Raw genomic sequence first — 17,619 nt, 5'->3', positions numbered from 1 at the left:
CTTATATCTGAAAACAACATGAACATACAGCAGTGTGTCATGCTAACAAGGCAAGAGAATGAAAATAGAAAAAAGTGTGGTTGTCCATTTCCTGTGAAAATCTTTTGTCTGCTAATGTAATAAGTAGAACTAGAATGAGAAACTCAGTGCTCACTGTTGAGCCTAGTCATCGGTACATCACAGGATATCTCTCATTCTTTCTTTCTCATTCTCTGTCTTTGAGTGTAACTTTTTAAAGGTTAGATTTGAGTGCATGTGAGGCCATGAAGCGAACAAAGGGGAAAGGTCAGGAGAGTTTGGGCAGCTCTCTGCTCAGTCCACAAGAGAATGAGAGACTGGAAGATCTGCTGGGCAGGAGGTGTGTGGTAAGTTCGGGGGCCCTCAGTACAGGGACTGGGCCAGAGGTAAAGCTACTGTTTATACACTGTAAAAAATGTCATGTCTGATAACCTTAAGTATGTATGTCAAAAGTAACTGGTTTTATTCAAATGAAAAATATCACTTATTATGATTGAATCCATCTGACTACTTACGGTTACAACAACGATAGTTTTAAATGATCAGATCACAATGAAATAAAAGTTTACCTAAAAATGTGCTTCATGTGGTAACATCTAAATCAACTGGTTTGGTTCAAAAATGTAACTTAACATCACTGTATCAACCAGACTACATCAGGTAACACCAACAAAACTAAGGGTTTTAAAGGTTAGATCAGGTATAGAAATAACTCTTTAAGGTAATGAATCAAACTGAATCAAACCAGTGTATTACATGATACCATATGGAGCACATTTCTGACAAAACGTTTTATAGTGCAGCTTGTTTTGTGACTTTAATTGCAAGATAAAAAAAAAGAAAAAAAAAATTGCATGTGATATTATAAATAATGCTATAAATAACGCTAAATATCTGGCCCAATAAAACTGAATTAACTTCCTTTATCGTGAAAATGTGTGTAAACATTATTACTTTAACTAAACCAGTAATTATCCACTTCTCTATTTGAAATGTTGTGTCAGATCTTTCTGAACTTCTTTTATTCTAATCTTTGACCATGAGTTTTTTCCCCTCATTTGTCTCAAATAAAGAAGTCGAGCATTTAATTTTCCCTTTAAAAGTGTATGGCTGTCATTCTAAATTAATTTTTGAATTTCTTTGAGGCTCACAAATTCACTCAACGCCAAGCTAAAACCTTCTTCTACATTTTGTTCGACTATGTTAATGAAGCGTGAGGCTCACTGTCTAACTGTCTAACTGTAACTCAGCCAAGGAGATGAATGAAGTGTGTTAATATTCCGTAAACATTTCTTGATTGTGACTTTCATTTCATTCACAACCCAGTCTATTAATAACAGCCACATGTGTAACATACATCAAAGAAAGCTGTAGGTAAACCAGTAAATCCGAATGTGTTTTTCACTTCTATTTCGTGTTGTATATTTCTGCTTCCTCTATTCATTCCACTATGAAACATTCAGGACCAGATCCTGTTGTATTGTTCAGTGACTATATTCTATATATTGACATTTATTCACTTATTTACTGTTATTAATTTAGCAGATGCTTCTATTCAAAGTAACTATAAAGGTTTTACGCCACTCAGATACATACTTGAAGGAGTGGTTCACTGAAAAATTTCAGTTCTATCATTCACTGATCCTATTAGCATCCCAAAGTGTATGAAACCTAGACTTTTTTTTTTTAACGTGGAACACAAAAGTGTAATTTTTTTTGACGAATCATTGTGCTTTTGACTAATCATAGCTCTTGCCATACAACAAAAGGTCATAGTGACCAGGAGTGCCGAGCTCCAAAACAACCAAAAAGCACCATAAAACTAAAGTACCCTAAAAGCAGTCCATATGACCAGGGGCACCTGTAGGATCTTTGGGCCTTTAATCAAAGAGCATTAGAATGGAACAGATTTTGCACGGGAGGAAAACTGATAGCTTGGTCCATAATTAATGGAGGTCTAGGTTTAAAGCCCATGAAATTACCACAGGTAGACCATGGATGGCTCGCCATTGAGTAGGTCAATGCAACTATACTATTAAATAAACTTGACCATTTTTATGAAAAAAATAAAAAATAACAGTAGCCTAAACACATTTAGAATCTATAACTAAAACTGCCTTCATTAACACAAACACAGTAGACTTCCCCTTCCCCTTATATAGTTTTAACATGATTCTATAACATTTTCAAGTAAGAGCAGTCTTCATTTATAGCTCACCTGTGCGAAGTGGCCATTTATTTCCGAAATCATCGGGAGTTCTGCTGGGCCCCATGTCTGTCCAGGGCCCTTAGAATCGTCCAAACCTTCCCCTGTTCCGGCACCCCTCGTGACTCGTGCGCTATATTCCTAGCCTTACAACCCCATATGATATCTTTGTGTGGGAAACAGACTAACATCTGAGTCACTTTTCACTAATAATTTTAACCTCTGCTGGGGCTTATGGCTTCAGAAGACTTGGAATATAGCGCACAAGATTCACTACATTTATGAAACTTTCATGGTCTTTTTTTTTTTTCAGTCCTGTTCTGACCTTGACAGACGTGCACATTTGTGTTCCACATGAAAAAAAAAGAACAGTATAATAAGGGTTTGAAACAACATGGGGGTGGATATAAAATTATTTTTGAGTGAACTATTTCTTTAAATACATCAATAATACAATTGCAAAGCAAAGATCATCTATCACAAAATAGCAGCCTTCCTTTGACAGATAAAGTCAGACCTGAAGTAACTGCCATTTTGTGGGTGCTTGGTTGCTTGACTGCACAGTGAAAGCTTTGTGATTAAAGGAAGAAAAGGTGTGAAATTAGCCTTCACTGCAGCATGAAACTGTCACTGAAAGCGTTACGACAGGGGAAGTTGCACAAAGAGATTTCCTGTTACAGTCTAATAGTTTTTGCTGGTAAACAGCTTTCACCGAACTTTTTTTGACACTGAGTGCGATGTGCTCCACAGTACGTTCTTCTAAAGTAAAATCTGGTGTCCTTTGATTTGAGAATAACCCTACTTTTCCAAACGGCAAAGGTCTTTGTGAAAGAGCAACACTAATTACAACTCTTTTATGTTTTGTTTTCTTATTTTGTTGTTGTTTGTTTGTTTTTTGTCTGCAGTCTCTGTCCTCTGCAGTTGTGCAGTTGCTTATGGCTCTGCCGAGTGAGCCGACTCGCTGGACCCTGCAGCAGTCTGGAGTAGTTTGTTTTGTTAAGGACAGCCCTCAGCGCTCCTATTTCATTCGTCTCTATGACATCAAGGTTCTTACAACATTATTTCTCTCTTTTAACCAAACATGTCAAAAACAGAAGACAGCAGAACCACAAAAGAAGCACATGAAATGAAAACTATTTACTAATATAATGACCAGTATAACTATTCTAAAAACTTTATTTTAAAATGTATGAACAATACATTTTTGCATACAATATTTAAACCTATGAGAAAACCTCAACAAAACGGTGCCACTATTAACAACCGTTTATTTGTGGTAGATACCAACGATATAACCAACTTGTGCCATAATTTTTAGTTACCTTCGCCGAGAAATATATGTTGAGGTTTATGCACTAAAGTGAAGGTAAAGTAAAAGTAATGGTAAATTTATAACGAAAATCTCTGCTATTTAATGACATAATTACTATGTTTCTACTACAAACCGTTTGCACCAGCATTTGTCATTTAAATGGTTGTTAAGACTTTCCTTTTGGTATAGTGTATAAAATTATAAATGTGTTTTTGGGTCAAAGTGACTCAAAATGATGGAGTAGGTCACAAATAATAATAACTGGGAAGGACCAGATATATAAAAGTCATTTGAAACCCATTATGATTGATCACTATTCTGATTATGTCTATGTTGGTTATGGCCTTGGTAGATACACACAAACTTCTAATGAATATTTGAGCCTGTTGGATATTTCTGCAAATTCTTAACCTCTCAAAGAAAACTGAGATGAGCTCAGACTTGTTACTTCCCTACAGGCAGGGAAGCTGGTGTGGGAACAAGAAATCTATAATCAACTGATGTACCAAAGGGTCAAGCCATTTTTTCACACATTCCCTGGAGACGTAAGTATTAACCTGTTGTCTTTTCTAACCGTGACTGTGCTTGATGCAGGAACCAAGATCATTGCCACCACCTTCCTCATATATTCACTTATTCGGACGACTCAGTTTTACATCCATACGTAAAGTAATTTTTGTGTTGGAGAAATTTGTATTTCTCTTTCGTCTAAAGTTATTTGAGTGCACTTCCTCAAACTGTAGCATTGTGTGTACAACAAGACGGACTCCCATTACATTTAGGCAGAGCACAGGACTAAACTACTTTATGTTATAACTTAACAAATATGCCATGTTGTTTAACTAGCTAACTACTGTAGCTTTAAACCCAGTGTTATGTCACACAAGTTAAGCTTGATCACCATGAGTTTGGGACATTATGAAAAAAAAAAAAAAACAATGTCCCATTTAAGCCTTTGTAGATAAATAATATTTTTGCTCAAAGTACTTGTGCCATTTTCTCTGATGCTCATACTTGCGAGTTACAAATTTGTTTAACATTTAGAGTTTGTTGGGGTTACTTTTTGATACGATGGTGAGTTAGCATTATACTAAAAGCAAGTATAAACCTTGTCTTTGACACTGTTATTGTGTTTGGTTTTCCTGTTTGAATGTAATCTACTATTCTGGCAGTGTATTTTCTCACTATATCTCGACTATGGATGCTTCTGTTACAGTTTTTAAAAGTTGGTTTCATGTCTTGGCATTTGTTTTATGATAAATGAAATAAAACCCTCTGCTCATCTGTTCCCAGGACTGTCAGGTGGGGTTAAATTTTGCAGATTTAACAGAGGCTGACATTTTCTTCGCTGTAGTGGAGGAGAAGATCAGCCAGAGAAATAATCGCTTTGGTATTAAAAAAACTATATGTTCTTGCATATTGTTTTAGTGTTTCCAATATTTATCTGTCAATTCAAACTACTTCATGAACCTGATTATCAAGAAAATCTAATGCATATTAGTATGCTGTTTTGAAAAAGTAAAGACCAGATGTTTTATGTTTTCCCCTCATCCCTTACAGAGAAACAGCAGAGAAAAGGATCTGTATCTAGAGGTAATAATCACCGTGATTTCTAACAATTACAGCTTTAATTGTGGAACAATCGACTCTTTCAAAATAGGTTTTTTGAATGGGTTAAAGGAATAGTTCACCCAAAAATAAAATTTCTCTAATCATTTACTCACCCTTATGCCATCCCAGATGTGCGTGACTTTCTTTCTTCAGCAGACCACAAATTAAGATTTTTAGAAGAATATTTCAGCTCTTTTGGTCCATACAATGAAAGTGAATGGGTGCCAAAAGTTTGAGCTCCAAAAATCACACAAGTGCAGCATAAAAGTAATCCATATGACTCCAGTGGTTAAATCAATGTCTTCAGAAGCGATTTGATAGGTGTGGGTGAGAAACAGATCAATTTTTAAGTCCATCTTTACTATAAATTCTCCTCCCTGCTCAGTGAATCTCCACTTTAAATTTCACTTTCACATGATTCTTCTTGTGTTTTTGAGGATTTACTTTTCCCATGCACACACACCCTAATGGGCAGGGAGAAGAATTTCAAGCAAAAATTGACTTAAATATTGATCTGTTTCTCACCCATACCTATAATATCACTTCAGATATATTTAACTACTAGAGTCTTATGGATTACTTTTATGCTGCCTTTGTGATTTTTGGAGTGTCAAAATTTTGGCATCTGCTGAAGAAAGAAAGTCATACACATCTAGGATGGCATGAGGGTGAGAAAATGATGAGAGAATTTTCATTTTTGGGTGAACTATTCCATTAAGTGTATGTTAACAAATCGAATAAACTGGTTTTTATATTCTTAGATCCTGGAGCTTTGCCACCACTTCCTCCACCCAATGGTAAGTTATGTACATTTTTACCTTGCAGATTGTGTTTGTACATTATTTGGTTGTCATGTGACCAAATAACAGAACTAATTCTGTGCTTACTCTGCCACCCAGATGAACCAGAGGCATCAAAATATGCTTTAAGAAAACTATACAAACTCAGTCTTTTCTTTTCAATGATGGAAAATGGCATCAAATGTATGCAGATTAAACACATCAAGTATTGTATCTTTAATCACAGGCTCTATCACACCTACCATGCCTCCAAGTGTGCCTATTACTGTCCAGAACCAAATCATTCCTACCAAATCAAAGAAAGAGAAGAAACAGAAAGAAAAGAAAAATAAGAAGAAAGGATCTAAACTGTTGAAGGGAGATATCGGAGCACCTAGCGGATTCACGTGAGTCTGGATCTAGGAAGTCATCGGTTAATGGTCTCACATTGGCCTTTTTGTAAGCAAAAGGTTAAAGGGTTAGTTCACCCAAAAATGACAATTTTGTCATCATTTACTCACCCACATGTTGTTGCAAGCCTGTAAGTCTTTCTCTCTTCCATGGAACACAAAAAGAGATGTTAGGGAAAACATAAGCCTCAGTCACCATTTACTTTCATTGTATGAATAAAAGATGCAATGAAAGTGAAAGGCGACTAAGACAAACAAACTGCTTAACATCTCTTTTTCTGTTCCATGGTAGAGAGGAACTCATACTGGTTTGGAGCAACATACAGTATAGGTGAGTAAATGATGAATTTTCATTTTTGGGTGAGCTATCCTTTTCTCACTGTTGAGGTATGAAATGGTCTTGGATTTGTGAACCTCTAACAGACTTTGATAGTTAAAATCTGAAGTGTTGTCGACATAATTATTTTCGGAAAAGATTTTTGGTAAACTCACAGTACATTTCTTCATATTATGACTTTAGGCATGTAGGTCACCTTGGCATGAATTCCAACAATTTGGACCCCGACTTGATGAAACTTCTGTCCTGCGCTGGGATCAGCGAAGCAGATTTGAAAGATTCAGAAACCTCTCAGATAATCTATGATGTCATTGAGCGTTCAGGTGGAATGGAGGCTGTAAAAATGGCCATGAACCAGCAGGGTGAGTCTTGGGATGGCATTTGTACAGTATGTTTCATATTTTGATATACAAACATCTGGAAACATCTTTCTTTTTCATTTTGTGACTTTATAATTGTTAAGAGTCTGCTCGCCCTCCAGTCCCTGGTGGTCATCGAGGTTCTCTTCCCCAAGTGCCTACTGGGCTCTCCTCAGCGCCTCCTCCCCCTCCAGGTCGAACAGGGCCCCTACCACCAGCTCCTGGACCAATTCAATCCTCTGGTCCTCCATCCACACGTGGTTCCCTTCCACCTACACCTCCAAGAGGCCACAGTGGGTCTCTACCAGCAGTTCTTTCACCACAAGCCCCTGAGGTCCGCAGTGGTCCTCTGCCCCCACGATCTGTATCATTAGGGCCCCTGCCACCCGTTCCACAAGGGCGGAATGGGCCCTTACCTCAACCCCCAGTGGCACGCAGCGGGCCCTTACCCCCACCCCCTGGAGGTCGGAGTGGACCGTTGCCACCGCCTCCAGGAGAACGCAAAGAGTCTTTAACTCCAGTTCAAGGAAGGAGAACGGTAACTACAGCCAACGAAAGGCAAGGTAGTGTTTTGCCACCCCAACCTGCTGCAAAATCTTCCCCACCACTACCACCTGGAGCGAGGAGTGGACGCTTACCTCCACCTCCAAGAGACAATAGTGGATGCTTGCCTCCTCCACCATTATCTGAAATGCCATTGCCGCCTCCCCCATCTGATTTCTTCCCTCCTCCACCTGAAGACTTAGCTGATTCTGTGCCTCCACCCCTTTCCTCTGAATCCAGGTTTCCTCCTCGAAGTAATCACCAGCATTCATCTGGCTTCACCCCTCCACCCCCTCCATTTTCAGCCAAACCCAGCACAGGTGGTCCACCTCCGCCACCTCCTCCGCCTCCCGCTGCCCCTCCTCCAATGAACTTTGGCAGCACCCCTTCTCCTCTATCTGGGAAACCTGGTCCTCCCCCTCCAGCATCCAGTGGTGGGGTAGGGGGTAGGGATGCATTACTTACCCAGATACAATCAGGGATGAAGCTCAAAAAGGTGAGTACATAGTCAATGAACAATTTTGCTCAAATTTTATTGTTCAAAGACGTTGACTCCAGTGTCAGAAATTAACATTTATATTAAGGGGCAATATTTGCCCACTTAAATTGATTTTCAATGTCATTTTTTACATTTATAAGGGCAAATTATTTATAACCTTATTAGGTGACTGTGGGGCAGATTCACTAAACAGTTGCTCCACTTTTGCATGTGGTATTTCAGTGCAAAACCTGCATCTTATTCACTAACCACACACAATCTATTTTAGCAGGCGTAATCAGCACTGAAATTGCGCTACGTCTTGAGTTTTTAAATGAAGTCATTGTCAATCCTTTCCGTGCAAACACGCCTCCTATCTGTGCAAATTGGGCTCAATGTAGATTGTGCTTCAGTCACAAAAGTTGCCTGGCGCAATTTAGGTCATGCTAGTACCGCCAAATGAAAGTAGGAGGTAAAATGAATTTTATTTAAAAGAGATGTTTGTGAACATTTACAACCAATCATTTCAGCACAAAATAATCAAATAATCATCATGTGATGGAGAAGGGTGTTATATTCTGGCATATATCCAAATGCGTGTTGTCATCAAGCACACGTTCTGCATGTTTAAGAGATGATCCAGGTATCTGGATCAAACTGATGCTGTAGGCTACATTCCTGGCAGGGTGTGCCAAATGCAGTGGTCTGTGGTATCCTCCGCTATACTGCGCTCAGTATCGGACAGCAAGATCAGAACTGCACGTGCAAATTGCACTCAACTTTTTTGGGTGTGTTTGCGCCGTTGCCTGATCTGCATAATTTATTTTGTGAATCGGGCACTAAACCAGCTCAGAGCGCACGTGTAAAAGACTTGCGCTTTTATCAATATTGATGCCATTTCTGACCCCTGGTTTACTCCTTTAGTCCAAGGTACAATAAAGGACCCCTATAATTAGCTTCCTTTTGTTGTCAACATTTACACAATGTATGCTTAAAAGGGATAGTTCACCCAAAAATAATTTACTCACTCTCATATCATGCCAAGCCAATATGACTTTCTCTCTGCCATGGAACACAAATGGAGATGTTAGCCTTAGTCACCATTCACTTTCAGTGCATCTTTTTCTCATAAAATAAAAGCAAAAGATGACTGAGGTTAACATACTAACATAAGTCTTTGTTTGAGTTCCATAAAAAAGAAAGTCATACAGTTTTGGAACAACATGAGGGTGAGTAAATAATAACACAATTTTCCATTTTTTGGGTAAACTATCCCTTTAAGGCTAAGGCAGTCTAAGCAAAATAATTTATTTTGCCCAGGTGACCAGCAGCCCTGAACCGCCATCACCCGTACAGGAAACAGAAGGAATAGTTGGAGCTCTCATGATGGCGATGCAGAAGAGGAGTAAAGTCATCCACTCCTCAGGTAATTTTTTTTTATTTTTTATTTTTTATTTTTATGTTTTCCTTACAAAATATTTGTAATTTAATGAGAAAGTTCACTCAAAAAGGAAAAGGAGATGTCGCCATTCACTTTAATTGTATAGAGGAAATAAAGGCAATGAAAGTGAATCGTGACTGAGACAGACACATTGCTTTTTCAGTCACTTTAAGTTGGTTTGTTGGATTCTAGCCGTTGTGTGTATCTTCTGCGTATACCTATTAAGAATTTCACTTTTTCGTTAATAATTTTTTCCTTTTAACGTGTCTTGTAGAAGAAGAAGATGAGTTTGATGATGATGATGACGACGATGAAGAGTGGGATTAATCCTGGTTTAATCTGAAACAAATAGCATTGCACAAACCTGGGCAGCTTTAGCATGTTGTGGAAGTAAATCAACACTGACCCAGTGAGTGGTCTCTCTAGCCTAAATGGTTCTCAGCCTCTGTGGGTGTTTTCTATGTGCGTTCTACACAACAGAGGTATAGAAAAGGTTAAAGGAAGCAGAAACAGCAAATTGCTAAAGTCAATGTGAAATATAAGAGTGATTGATTGCTTGCTGAAATGTACTACTGCGCACTTGGCAAGGTCTACGGTACGTTTGGTGTACACACTTCCCTAGACCTGACAGTGAATGGTACATGTAGCAAATAAAAGTGTACAATTTGTAATAGGTTTGTTAATGTGTTAGTTATTTAGATGATGGAGACTATTTCTATTACAGCATCCAATATCTACCAGTAAAGAATGTATTTACCATATGTAAATACACTCAGATTTTAATGTGAATAAAAAAAAATGAATGTACTGCTCAGAATTTATTGCTCATTTATTATTCTTTTTTTGTCTGACAACATCTAAGAACAAGACAGAACATTTCACAACCGGACTATTCTACTATTTTATGTAAAAAAAAAAAAAAAAAGGACACAAATATTGCGCAGTTTAGTTCCATAAAGACATTTCCAGTGTTCAATACTATAAGAGTGAACCGATGATCATTTGCTGTTAGGGTGATTGCTCAACCTGTCATAAAGCATGATACTAAATGCACAGCATACAATTGTTATTTCCTAAACAGTGTCAGTCTCATATCTGTCATTCTGAATGCATTGAAATAAATATAACAACAATTCAATCATGCAAAAATGCCACCCACCCTTATTCAGTATCCTCTAGCAACATGGATCATCCCATTAAAATATGTACAACTTAAAATAAATAGATTTTACAAATGGTGAGAATCAGCCACAGTCACACATACATGCAGAGAAGTAGTGCTCTTGCAAAATGTTTGGTGCCATTATCAACCCAGGAAGTTAATGGAATCCACACATATCTTACTATTAAACATACATTACTATTATAATACCATAATCCAGGTGGAACATCAGAAATTGCACTGGCCCAATGATTAAGTGATTTAACAAAGGAATAGTAGAGATCTTTGTTTTCTGACGACAGGATAATGTAATGTTTTCCATGCTTATGATGTAATATCTTTAAAGGTGCTTTATGGTGAATGGTTGATTTTTTATTTATTAATTTTTTTACCTTAAAGACCCCATGAAATCAAAAGTTTTGTGGCTTTTAGTCCATGTCAGTTAGCTTTGAAGGCATTTACTGTATATGCTAGTGTACTCCTAAAAGTTGACGAAATTAATTTTTGGCAGATATACACATAAAAAAATGTAACTAAAATGAATTCAATTAAACTTCAAGGAAAGTTTTTTTTTTTCACCAAATATTTTCCAAAAATATTGCTAACTCAACTTGCACTACATGGATATTTGGATATTTCATGGGGTCTTTAAATACATTTTGATTAATGGCTATATGTAATATGTATCTTGAAATTCATTCACAAATTAATTTGACTTGAGAGGTTAGTAAAAGTTTATACCTTGGCATAATACTGAAATGTTGTCAAATCACTCTGGCAACTGTAAAACACTCAGCGTAAAGAACCAATCACCACCCACAAGAATCCCAGAACAATGGATCAGTGAATGCACGAACAGTGAATGTATGAACACATGGGATAGTTTAATCAAAAATGAAAACTCTGGCATCATTTACTCATCCTCATGGTGTTTCAAACCTGTGTGACTCTGTCTCTTGTGGAACACAAAAGGAGTGTTAGGCAGAATGTTAGTCTCTGTCACCATTCACTTTCATTGTGCAATCAAAGTGAATGGTGACCGAGACTAACATTCTGCCTAACATGAACATGAAAGTGAATAAAAGACAGAATTATCATTTTTTGGTATCTCTTTCACCAGATAGGAATAAGGGGATGGACAGATTAACTTTCATTTCCTCTTGTCCTCACCCTCCACTAGCCTTCTGTGCTTCTATGTGTCTGCGGCTTGTATGTTTAGGGAAGTAAGCCTGAGAGTCCCCACCAGCCGTTAGCTGCTCCCAGTATGACTGGCAGTACTGTTGAATCAGACGCATTTCAGGTTCAAGCAGGAGCACTGGCGTAGGGGGTGCAGTGCTCTGTTGATGGTCTTTGTGATAGATCCATGTTGTCTCCTCCTCCTCATCCTCTTCATCAGGGGTGGTGAGGGCTACTGCGATGTCCCGGTCCAGGATACGTAGGGAGACACGAGCCAGCGTGTGTTTGAAGTTATTTTCCGTGGCCAGGCAGTGATAAAGGCCTGCATCTGCTTTGGTGAGAGATTTCAGAAGAATGCCCTGTGGAGTCTTAAGAACCTCCCCTTCTCGATTCAGCTGTGAAGAGAGAAAACATCATTAGATGTCTGCAGATGTCACTAAGGTTAGCCTGTCCCAGTTAGCCCCTGCTGGTAGATATTATAACATCATCATTTGGGCCCTAAATGCATTGTTTTCAATTTGACACCCATTTAAAAGTAGTTGTGTACTCTGGCAAGAAATCTTAAATACTGCAAATATTTCATTATATTATAGTATGTTTTACCAGTAAGTATTAAATCATGATTCATGCTGTGACGTAAACTAAAGCCTTGTGGCTATTTAAAAAAAAAAGAAAAAAAAAGGATGCACCCTTAGATGCAACAGAAAAGACCACAAGGAAATTAGGAAAATAGAAACAAAACAGCGCTCGTCAAGCGATTTCATGGGATCTTTAAATACATTTACATTTATGGCAATATGCAATACGTATCTTGAAAGTCACTTACAACTTAATTTGACCTGTGAGGTTAGTAAAATTTTATACCTTGGCATAATACTGAAATGTAGTCAAATCACTGTGGCAACTATGAGCAAACACAGACAGTGAAGCCAGCATCATACATTTTTTGTTTTTTTATAGAAATGGACAGTATTTGTTTTTAAAGGCCAGATAAGCATGCAATCTTACCAGTTTTCGTCTCCCCTCCTTCTGGTAGAGCCATTTGATAGTGGCCTGTGGAGAGCGTGGCAAACATTCCAGAAACGTTCTGCTACCCTCCACACCAAATTGCACTTTCTCTTGCAGTCTCCTTTCCACTAGGAGACGCATCAAAAGAGTACAGTCAGATGCTGTTGACACACACTCATTTGACTTACCTTATTTTAATACTATAATATTTGTTGTTAAAGTCAGCAAGAAACAGTGTTTGCAACTATTTTACTTACATAATGTGACATATCTTAGAATTAAACAGGATATTCAAAGAGGAAAAATGTAAAACAGTGGTTGATTTTATTCATCAGGAATTTATTGGATCATTAAAAGTAGTCTTTAAGTGACAGGTGGTTGAAAGGGAGGGGTTGAAAAATAAAGGATTGGTGATGTCAACCGAAAAAATCAATTGTTTGTAAGACTGAGCAAGTTATTATATTTTGATGAAAAATAAAGAAAATTCTTTGGAACATCATTCACAATAAGACCAGGAAGTAAACAGGGTCAATTCTGATGTCATGTTGAATTCTCATTCATAATCAAACAAATATAAGCTACTTGAGTTCAGAAATTGTATTGAGTGTTTTATAGAGTGTGTGTGTATGTTACGGTCACCTTTGGCGTTGTAGCCCCGGCACTGACGCAAAGGGTCTCCATGTTTTACATCCTGTCTTCTGCTTCTCCTGCATGTAAGGGACAGTGTATATTGCGGTCTAAAACAATGGGACTTACAAGCTCTTGCTGATTTCATCTTGGGCCTTATAAGGTGTTTCAGAATGCATAGAATATCTTTTCGATCTTTATAGTACACAAACTATACTGTATGTACACACAGTATGTATCTTTAAAAACGTAGTTGTTTCTGACCTTTTGGTGGCTTGTGTAAAGGCAGAGCAGTTTTCTCCATCCCAGGCACAGTATGGGTCTCTGGCCAGGCAGCAGTCTGAACAGGCCATTCCATACACCCCACAGCGGTGCAGAGACATCTGGGTAAGACCTGCCTCTGAAGATGCGTACAGCTGTTGCTATAGTGAAAAAGAAATAATAAATAGTTGTACTGCCATAATGATGAGATCATAATTCTATGATTTTTGTAATATACTTTGACAAAACACTTAGCCAAGGCTATTAAATATGTATATAAACACATTGATATATACGCAAGTATACAGTGTACACACACACACACACACACACACACACACACACACACACACACACACACACACTACCGTTTTGAAACACTTACTCATTCAAGTCAAGTCAAAATTTATTTCTATAGCACATTTAAAAGCAACAGATTTGCACCAAGTCCTGTACAATAAAACATTGAACATATAAAAAGAAAGCATTAAAGGAAAACATGCAGCATACAAAATAAAAACACATCAAATAAAATACAATCAGAAAACTTCAACATAAAACTCTTAAACTAACCTTAATCAAAAGCCAGAGAAAACAAATAAGATTTAAGAGCCGATTTAAAACTGGCTAATGAAGGAGCAAACCTCACATTTACGGGCAGACTGTTCCAAAGTTTAGGTGCTGCAGCAGAGAAGGCCCGACCACCCTTAGTTTTACAGCGACAACGTGGGATGGTTAAGAGAAGCTGATTACTAGACCTAAGTGCTCTTTGGGGAGAGTAAGGAATCAGATGGTCACTAATGTATTTTGGTGCGACACCAGATAAAGCCTTGTACACAAAAACAGCAATTTTAAAATCGATTCTATACATTGGCTTCCTGTAAAGTTAAGTTGCTAAAATGGGAGAAATGTGATCCCTCTTTTTTGTTCCGGTAAGAAGACTCACTGCAGCATTTTGGACAATATGCAGGTGAGAGATCACAATTTGAGGCAGGCCACAGTACAGGGAATTACAGTAGTCCAGGCGTGATGTTATGAGAGCGTGGATTACAGTCTCCAAATCTTTCGGGGGTAGAAACTGTTTTAATTTTGCAACCGATCTCAGAAGAAAGAAACTGCCCTTTACCACTGTACTGATTTGTTTCTCAAAATGTAGTGATGAATCAAATGTAACCCCAACATTTCTTACATGAGGTTGAACACTGGCAGAAAGAGAACCTAAATTAAAACAGATGGAGACCTGGAGGGGCCTAAAATCAGAATTTAGCTTTTGCTTTCATTTAATTGCAAAGAATTATTAGCCATCCAATATTTAATTTCCTCAAAACAGTCGCAAAGCGCGTCCAAAAGGATAACTACTGTCAGTTTTAGCTGGTAGATAAAATTGTGTATCGTCAGCATAGCAGTGGTAGGAGATCTTACATTTCTTAAAAATGGCACCCAAGGGGAGCATATAAAGTGAATATAACGATGACCATTCTTTATTATAATTTTTTTTTTTTTTTTCACATTTAGAATAATAGTAAAGTCATCAAAACTATGGAATAACATAAATGGAACTATGGAATTATGTTGTGACTAAACAAAATCCAAAATAAATAAAACGGTGTTATATTTTAGCATCTTCTAAGAAGTCACCCTTTGCCTAGATTTTGCAGACATGTACTCTTGACATTTTCTCAAACAACTTCTTGAGGTATCACCCTGGGATGCTTTTTAAACAGTATTGAAGGAGTTCCCATCTATGTTAGGCACTTATTGGCTGCTTTTCTTTATTATTTGGTCCAAGTAATCAATTTCAAAAACATTTTAAATAAAATTTTAGTTTTATAATGAAATAAATTAATATGGTAGCACAATTATATTTTTGTCTACAAAACTAATTTCAAACATTTAAGCATACACCTTCAAATCAAAAGATTTTTAAGATCATGAGAAATATTTCAGGCAAGGGTTTCAAAACTTTTGACCGGTAGTGTATGTATATGTGTGTGTGTGTGTGTGTGTGTGTGTGTGTGTATATATATATATATATATATATACACACACACACACACACACACACACACACACACACACACACACACACACACACACACACACACAGTTGTGCTCAATAGTTTACATACCCTGGCAGAAATTGTGAAATTTTGACAATGATTTTGAAGATATGACTAATCATGCAAAAACACTGTCTTTTATTTAAGGATAGTGATCATATGAAGCCATTTACTATCATATAGTTGTTTGGCTCCTTTTTAAATCATAATGATAACAGAAATCACCCAAATGGCCCTGATCAAAAGTTTACATACCCTTGAATGTTTGGCCTTGTTACAGACACACAAGGTGACACACACAGGTTTAAATGGCAATTAAAGGTTAATTTCCCACACCTGTGGCTTTCTAAATTGCAATTAGTGTCGGTGTATAAATAGTCAATGAGTTTGTTAGCTCTCACGTGGATGCACTGAGCAGGCTGATACTGAGCCATGGGGAGCAGAAAAGAACTGTCAAAAGACCTGCGTAACAATGTAATGGAACTTTACAAAGATGGAAAAGGATATAAGTCTTGAAAATGCCAGTCAGTACTGTTCAATCACTTATTAAAAGTGGAAAATTCAGGGATCTCTTGATACCAAGCCAAGATCAGGTAGACCAAGAAAGATTTCAGCCACAGCTGCCAGAAGAATTGTTCGGGATACAAAGAAAAACCCACAGGTAACCTCAGGAGAAATATAGGCTGCTCTGGAAAAAGACGGCGTGGTTGTTTCAAGGAGCACAATACGACGATACTTGAACAAAAATGAGCTGCATGGTCGAGTTGCCAGAAAGAAGCCTTTACTGCACCAATGCCACATAAAAGCCCGGTTACAATATGCCTGACAACACCTTGACATGCCTCACAGCTTCTGGCACACTGTAATTTGGAGTGACCAGACCAAAATAGAGCTTTATGGTCTCAACCATAAGCGCTATGTTTGGAGAGGGGTCAACAAGGCCTATAGTGAAAAGAATACTATCCCCACTGTGAAGCATGGTGGTGGCTCACTGATGTTTTGGTGGTGTGTGAGCTCTAAAGGCACGGGGAATCTTGTGAAAATTGATGGCAAGATGAATGCAGCATGTTATCAGAAAATACTGGCAGACAATTTGATTTCTTCTGCACGAAAGCTGCGCATGGGACATTCTTGGACTTTCCAGCACGACAATGACCCTAAACACAAGGTCAAGTTGACCCTCCAGTGGTTACAGCAGAAAAATGTGAAGTTTCTGGAGTGGCCATCTCAGTCTCCTGACCTTAATATCATCGAGCCACTCTGGGGAGATCTCAAACGTGTGGTTCATGCAAGACGACCAAAGACTTTGCATGACCTGGAGGCATTTTGCCAAGACGAATGGGCAGCTATACCACCTGGTCAGGAGACTGTGATGGCCACTCCAGAACCTTCACCTTTTTCTGCTGTAACCACTGGAGGGTCAACTTGGCAAAAGACTAAAAAATAAAACAAATTTGCATGATCAGTCATATTTTCAAAATCAATGCCAACATTTCACAATTTCTGCCAGGGTATGCAAACCTTTGTGCACAACTGATATATATATATATATATATATATATATATATATATATATATATATATATATATATATCTATGTATATACACACACACACACACACACACACACACACACAGTATATTGTTTAAGGTTTTTTTTCATAACTCTTACCCTTTTGGATGATATCTGCATAGTTTTGACAGCAGCAGGAGTCTGTAGCGAAGGAATAGGAAAGCATACCTTTTGTTATAACAATAAACTATTTTTTAAAGTTTGAGAACTTTTGAGTTTTTTGGTAACTCTTTACAGTAAGGTTCCATTTGTTAACAT

At 37.7% G+C, this 17,619-nt stretch overlaps 2 protein-coding genes across 8 annotated transcripts in view; one reads left to right on the top strand and one right to left on the bottom strand.

Annotated features, from left to right (window-relative positions):
* The first annotated feature begins 13 nt into the window (after positions 1-13).
* Positions 14-10,301, top strand: LOC127423827 (actin nucleation-promoting factor WAS-like). Of its 3 annotated transcripts, none has more exons than XM_051668455.1 (11): positions 14-404; positions 3,130-3,270; positions 3,995-4,081; positions 4,830-4,926; positions 5,097-5,129; positions 5,909-5,944; positions 6,174-6,333; positions 6,857-7,035; positions 7,155-8,071; positions 9,374-9,479; positions 9,769-10,301. In XM_051668455.1, the coding sequence occupies exons 1-11, from the start codon at positions 264-266 to the stop codon at positions 9,819-9,821; spliced, it is 1,950 nt and encodes a 649-aa protein (XP_051524415.1). In that variant the 5' UTR covers positions 14-263; the 3' UTR covers positions 9,822-10,301. The 3 variants fall into 3 exon arrangements, with proteins under 3 accessions (XP_051524415.1, XP_051524416.1, XP_051524414.1); XM_051668456.1 differs by having other exon boundaries at positions 16-365; positions 7,137-8,071; XM_051668454.1 differs by having other exon boundaries at positions 16-404; positions 7,137-8,071.
* A 102-nt stretch (positions 10,302-10,403) lies between these two features.
* LOC127423826 (semaphorin-3F-like) overlaps positions 10,404-17,619 on the bottom strand; it is a 28,132-nt gene continuing 20,916 nt past the window's right edge. For all 5 annotated transcript variants that reach the window (XM_051668449.1, XM_051668450.1, XM_051668451.1 and 2 more), the window contains 5 exons: positions 17,461-17,502; positions 13,732-13,889; positions 13,480-13,547; positions 12,841-12,968; positions 10,404-12,227 (listed from right to left, as the gene is read on the bottom strand). In XM_051668449.1, the coding sequence (XP_051524409.1) occupies positions 11,823-12,227; positions 12,841-12,968; positions 13,480-13,547; positions 13,732-13,889; positions 17,461-17,502 (801 nt within the window). In that variant the 3' untranslated portion in view covers positions 10,404-11,822. The remainder of the gene's footprint in view (positions 12,228-12,840; positions 12,969-13,479; positions 13,548-13,731; positions 13,890-17,460; positions 17,503-17,619) is intronic.

This window comes from Myxocyprinus asiaticus, chromosome 33, assembly GCF_019703515.2.
Source record: "Myxocyprinus asiaticus isolate MX2 ecotype Aquarium Trade chromosome 33, UBuf_Myxa_2, whole genome shotgun sequence".
NCBI classification, from domain to species: domain Eukaryota; kingdom Metazoa; phylum Chordata; class Actinopteri; order Cypriniformes; family Catostomidae; genus Myxocyprinus; species Myxocyprinus asiaticus.
The sequence above is the reverse complement of the archived record's forward strand: the minus strand, read 5'-3'. Positions and strand labels throughout refer to the sequence as shown.

What these genes read in the sequence shown, in the direction of transcription:
- LOC127423827 (XM_051668454.1), top strand. Translation starts at nt 264, where the DNA reads ATGAAGCGAACAAAGGGGAAAGGTCAGGAGAGTTTGGGCAGCTCTCTG. An exon ending in AATGGCCATGAACCAGCAGG is followed by an intron (nt 7,036 to 7,136) that starts GTGAGTCTTGGG and finishes ATAATTGTTAAG; the next exon opens with AGTCTGCTCGCCCTCCAGTC. An exon ending in TAAAGTCATCCACTCCTCAG is followed by an intron (nt 9,480 to 9,768) that starts GTAATTTTTTTT and finishes CGTGTCTTGTAG; the next exon opens with AAGAAGAAGATGAGTTTGAT.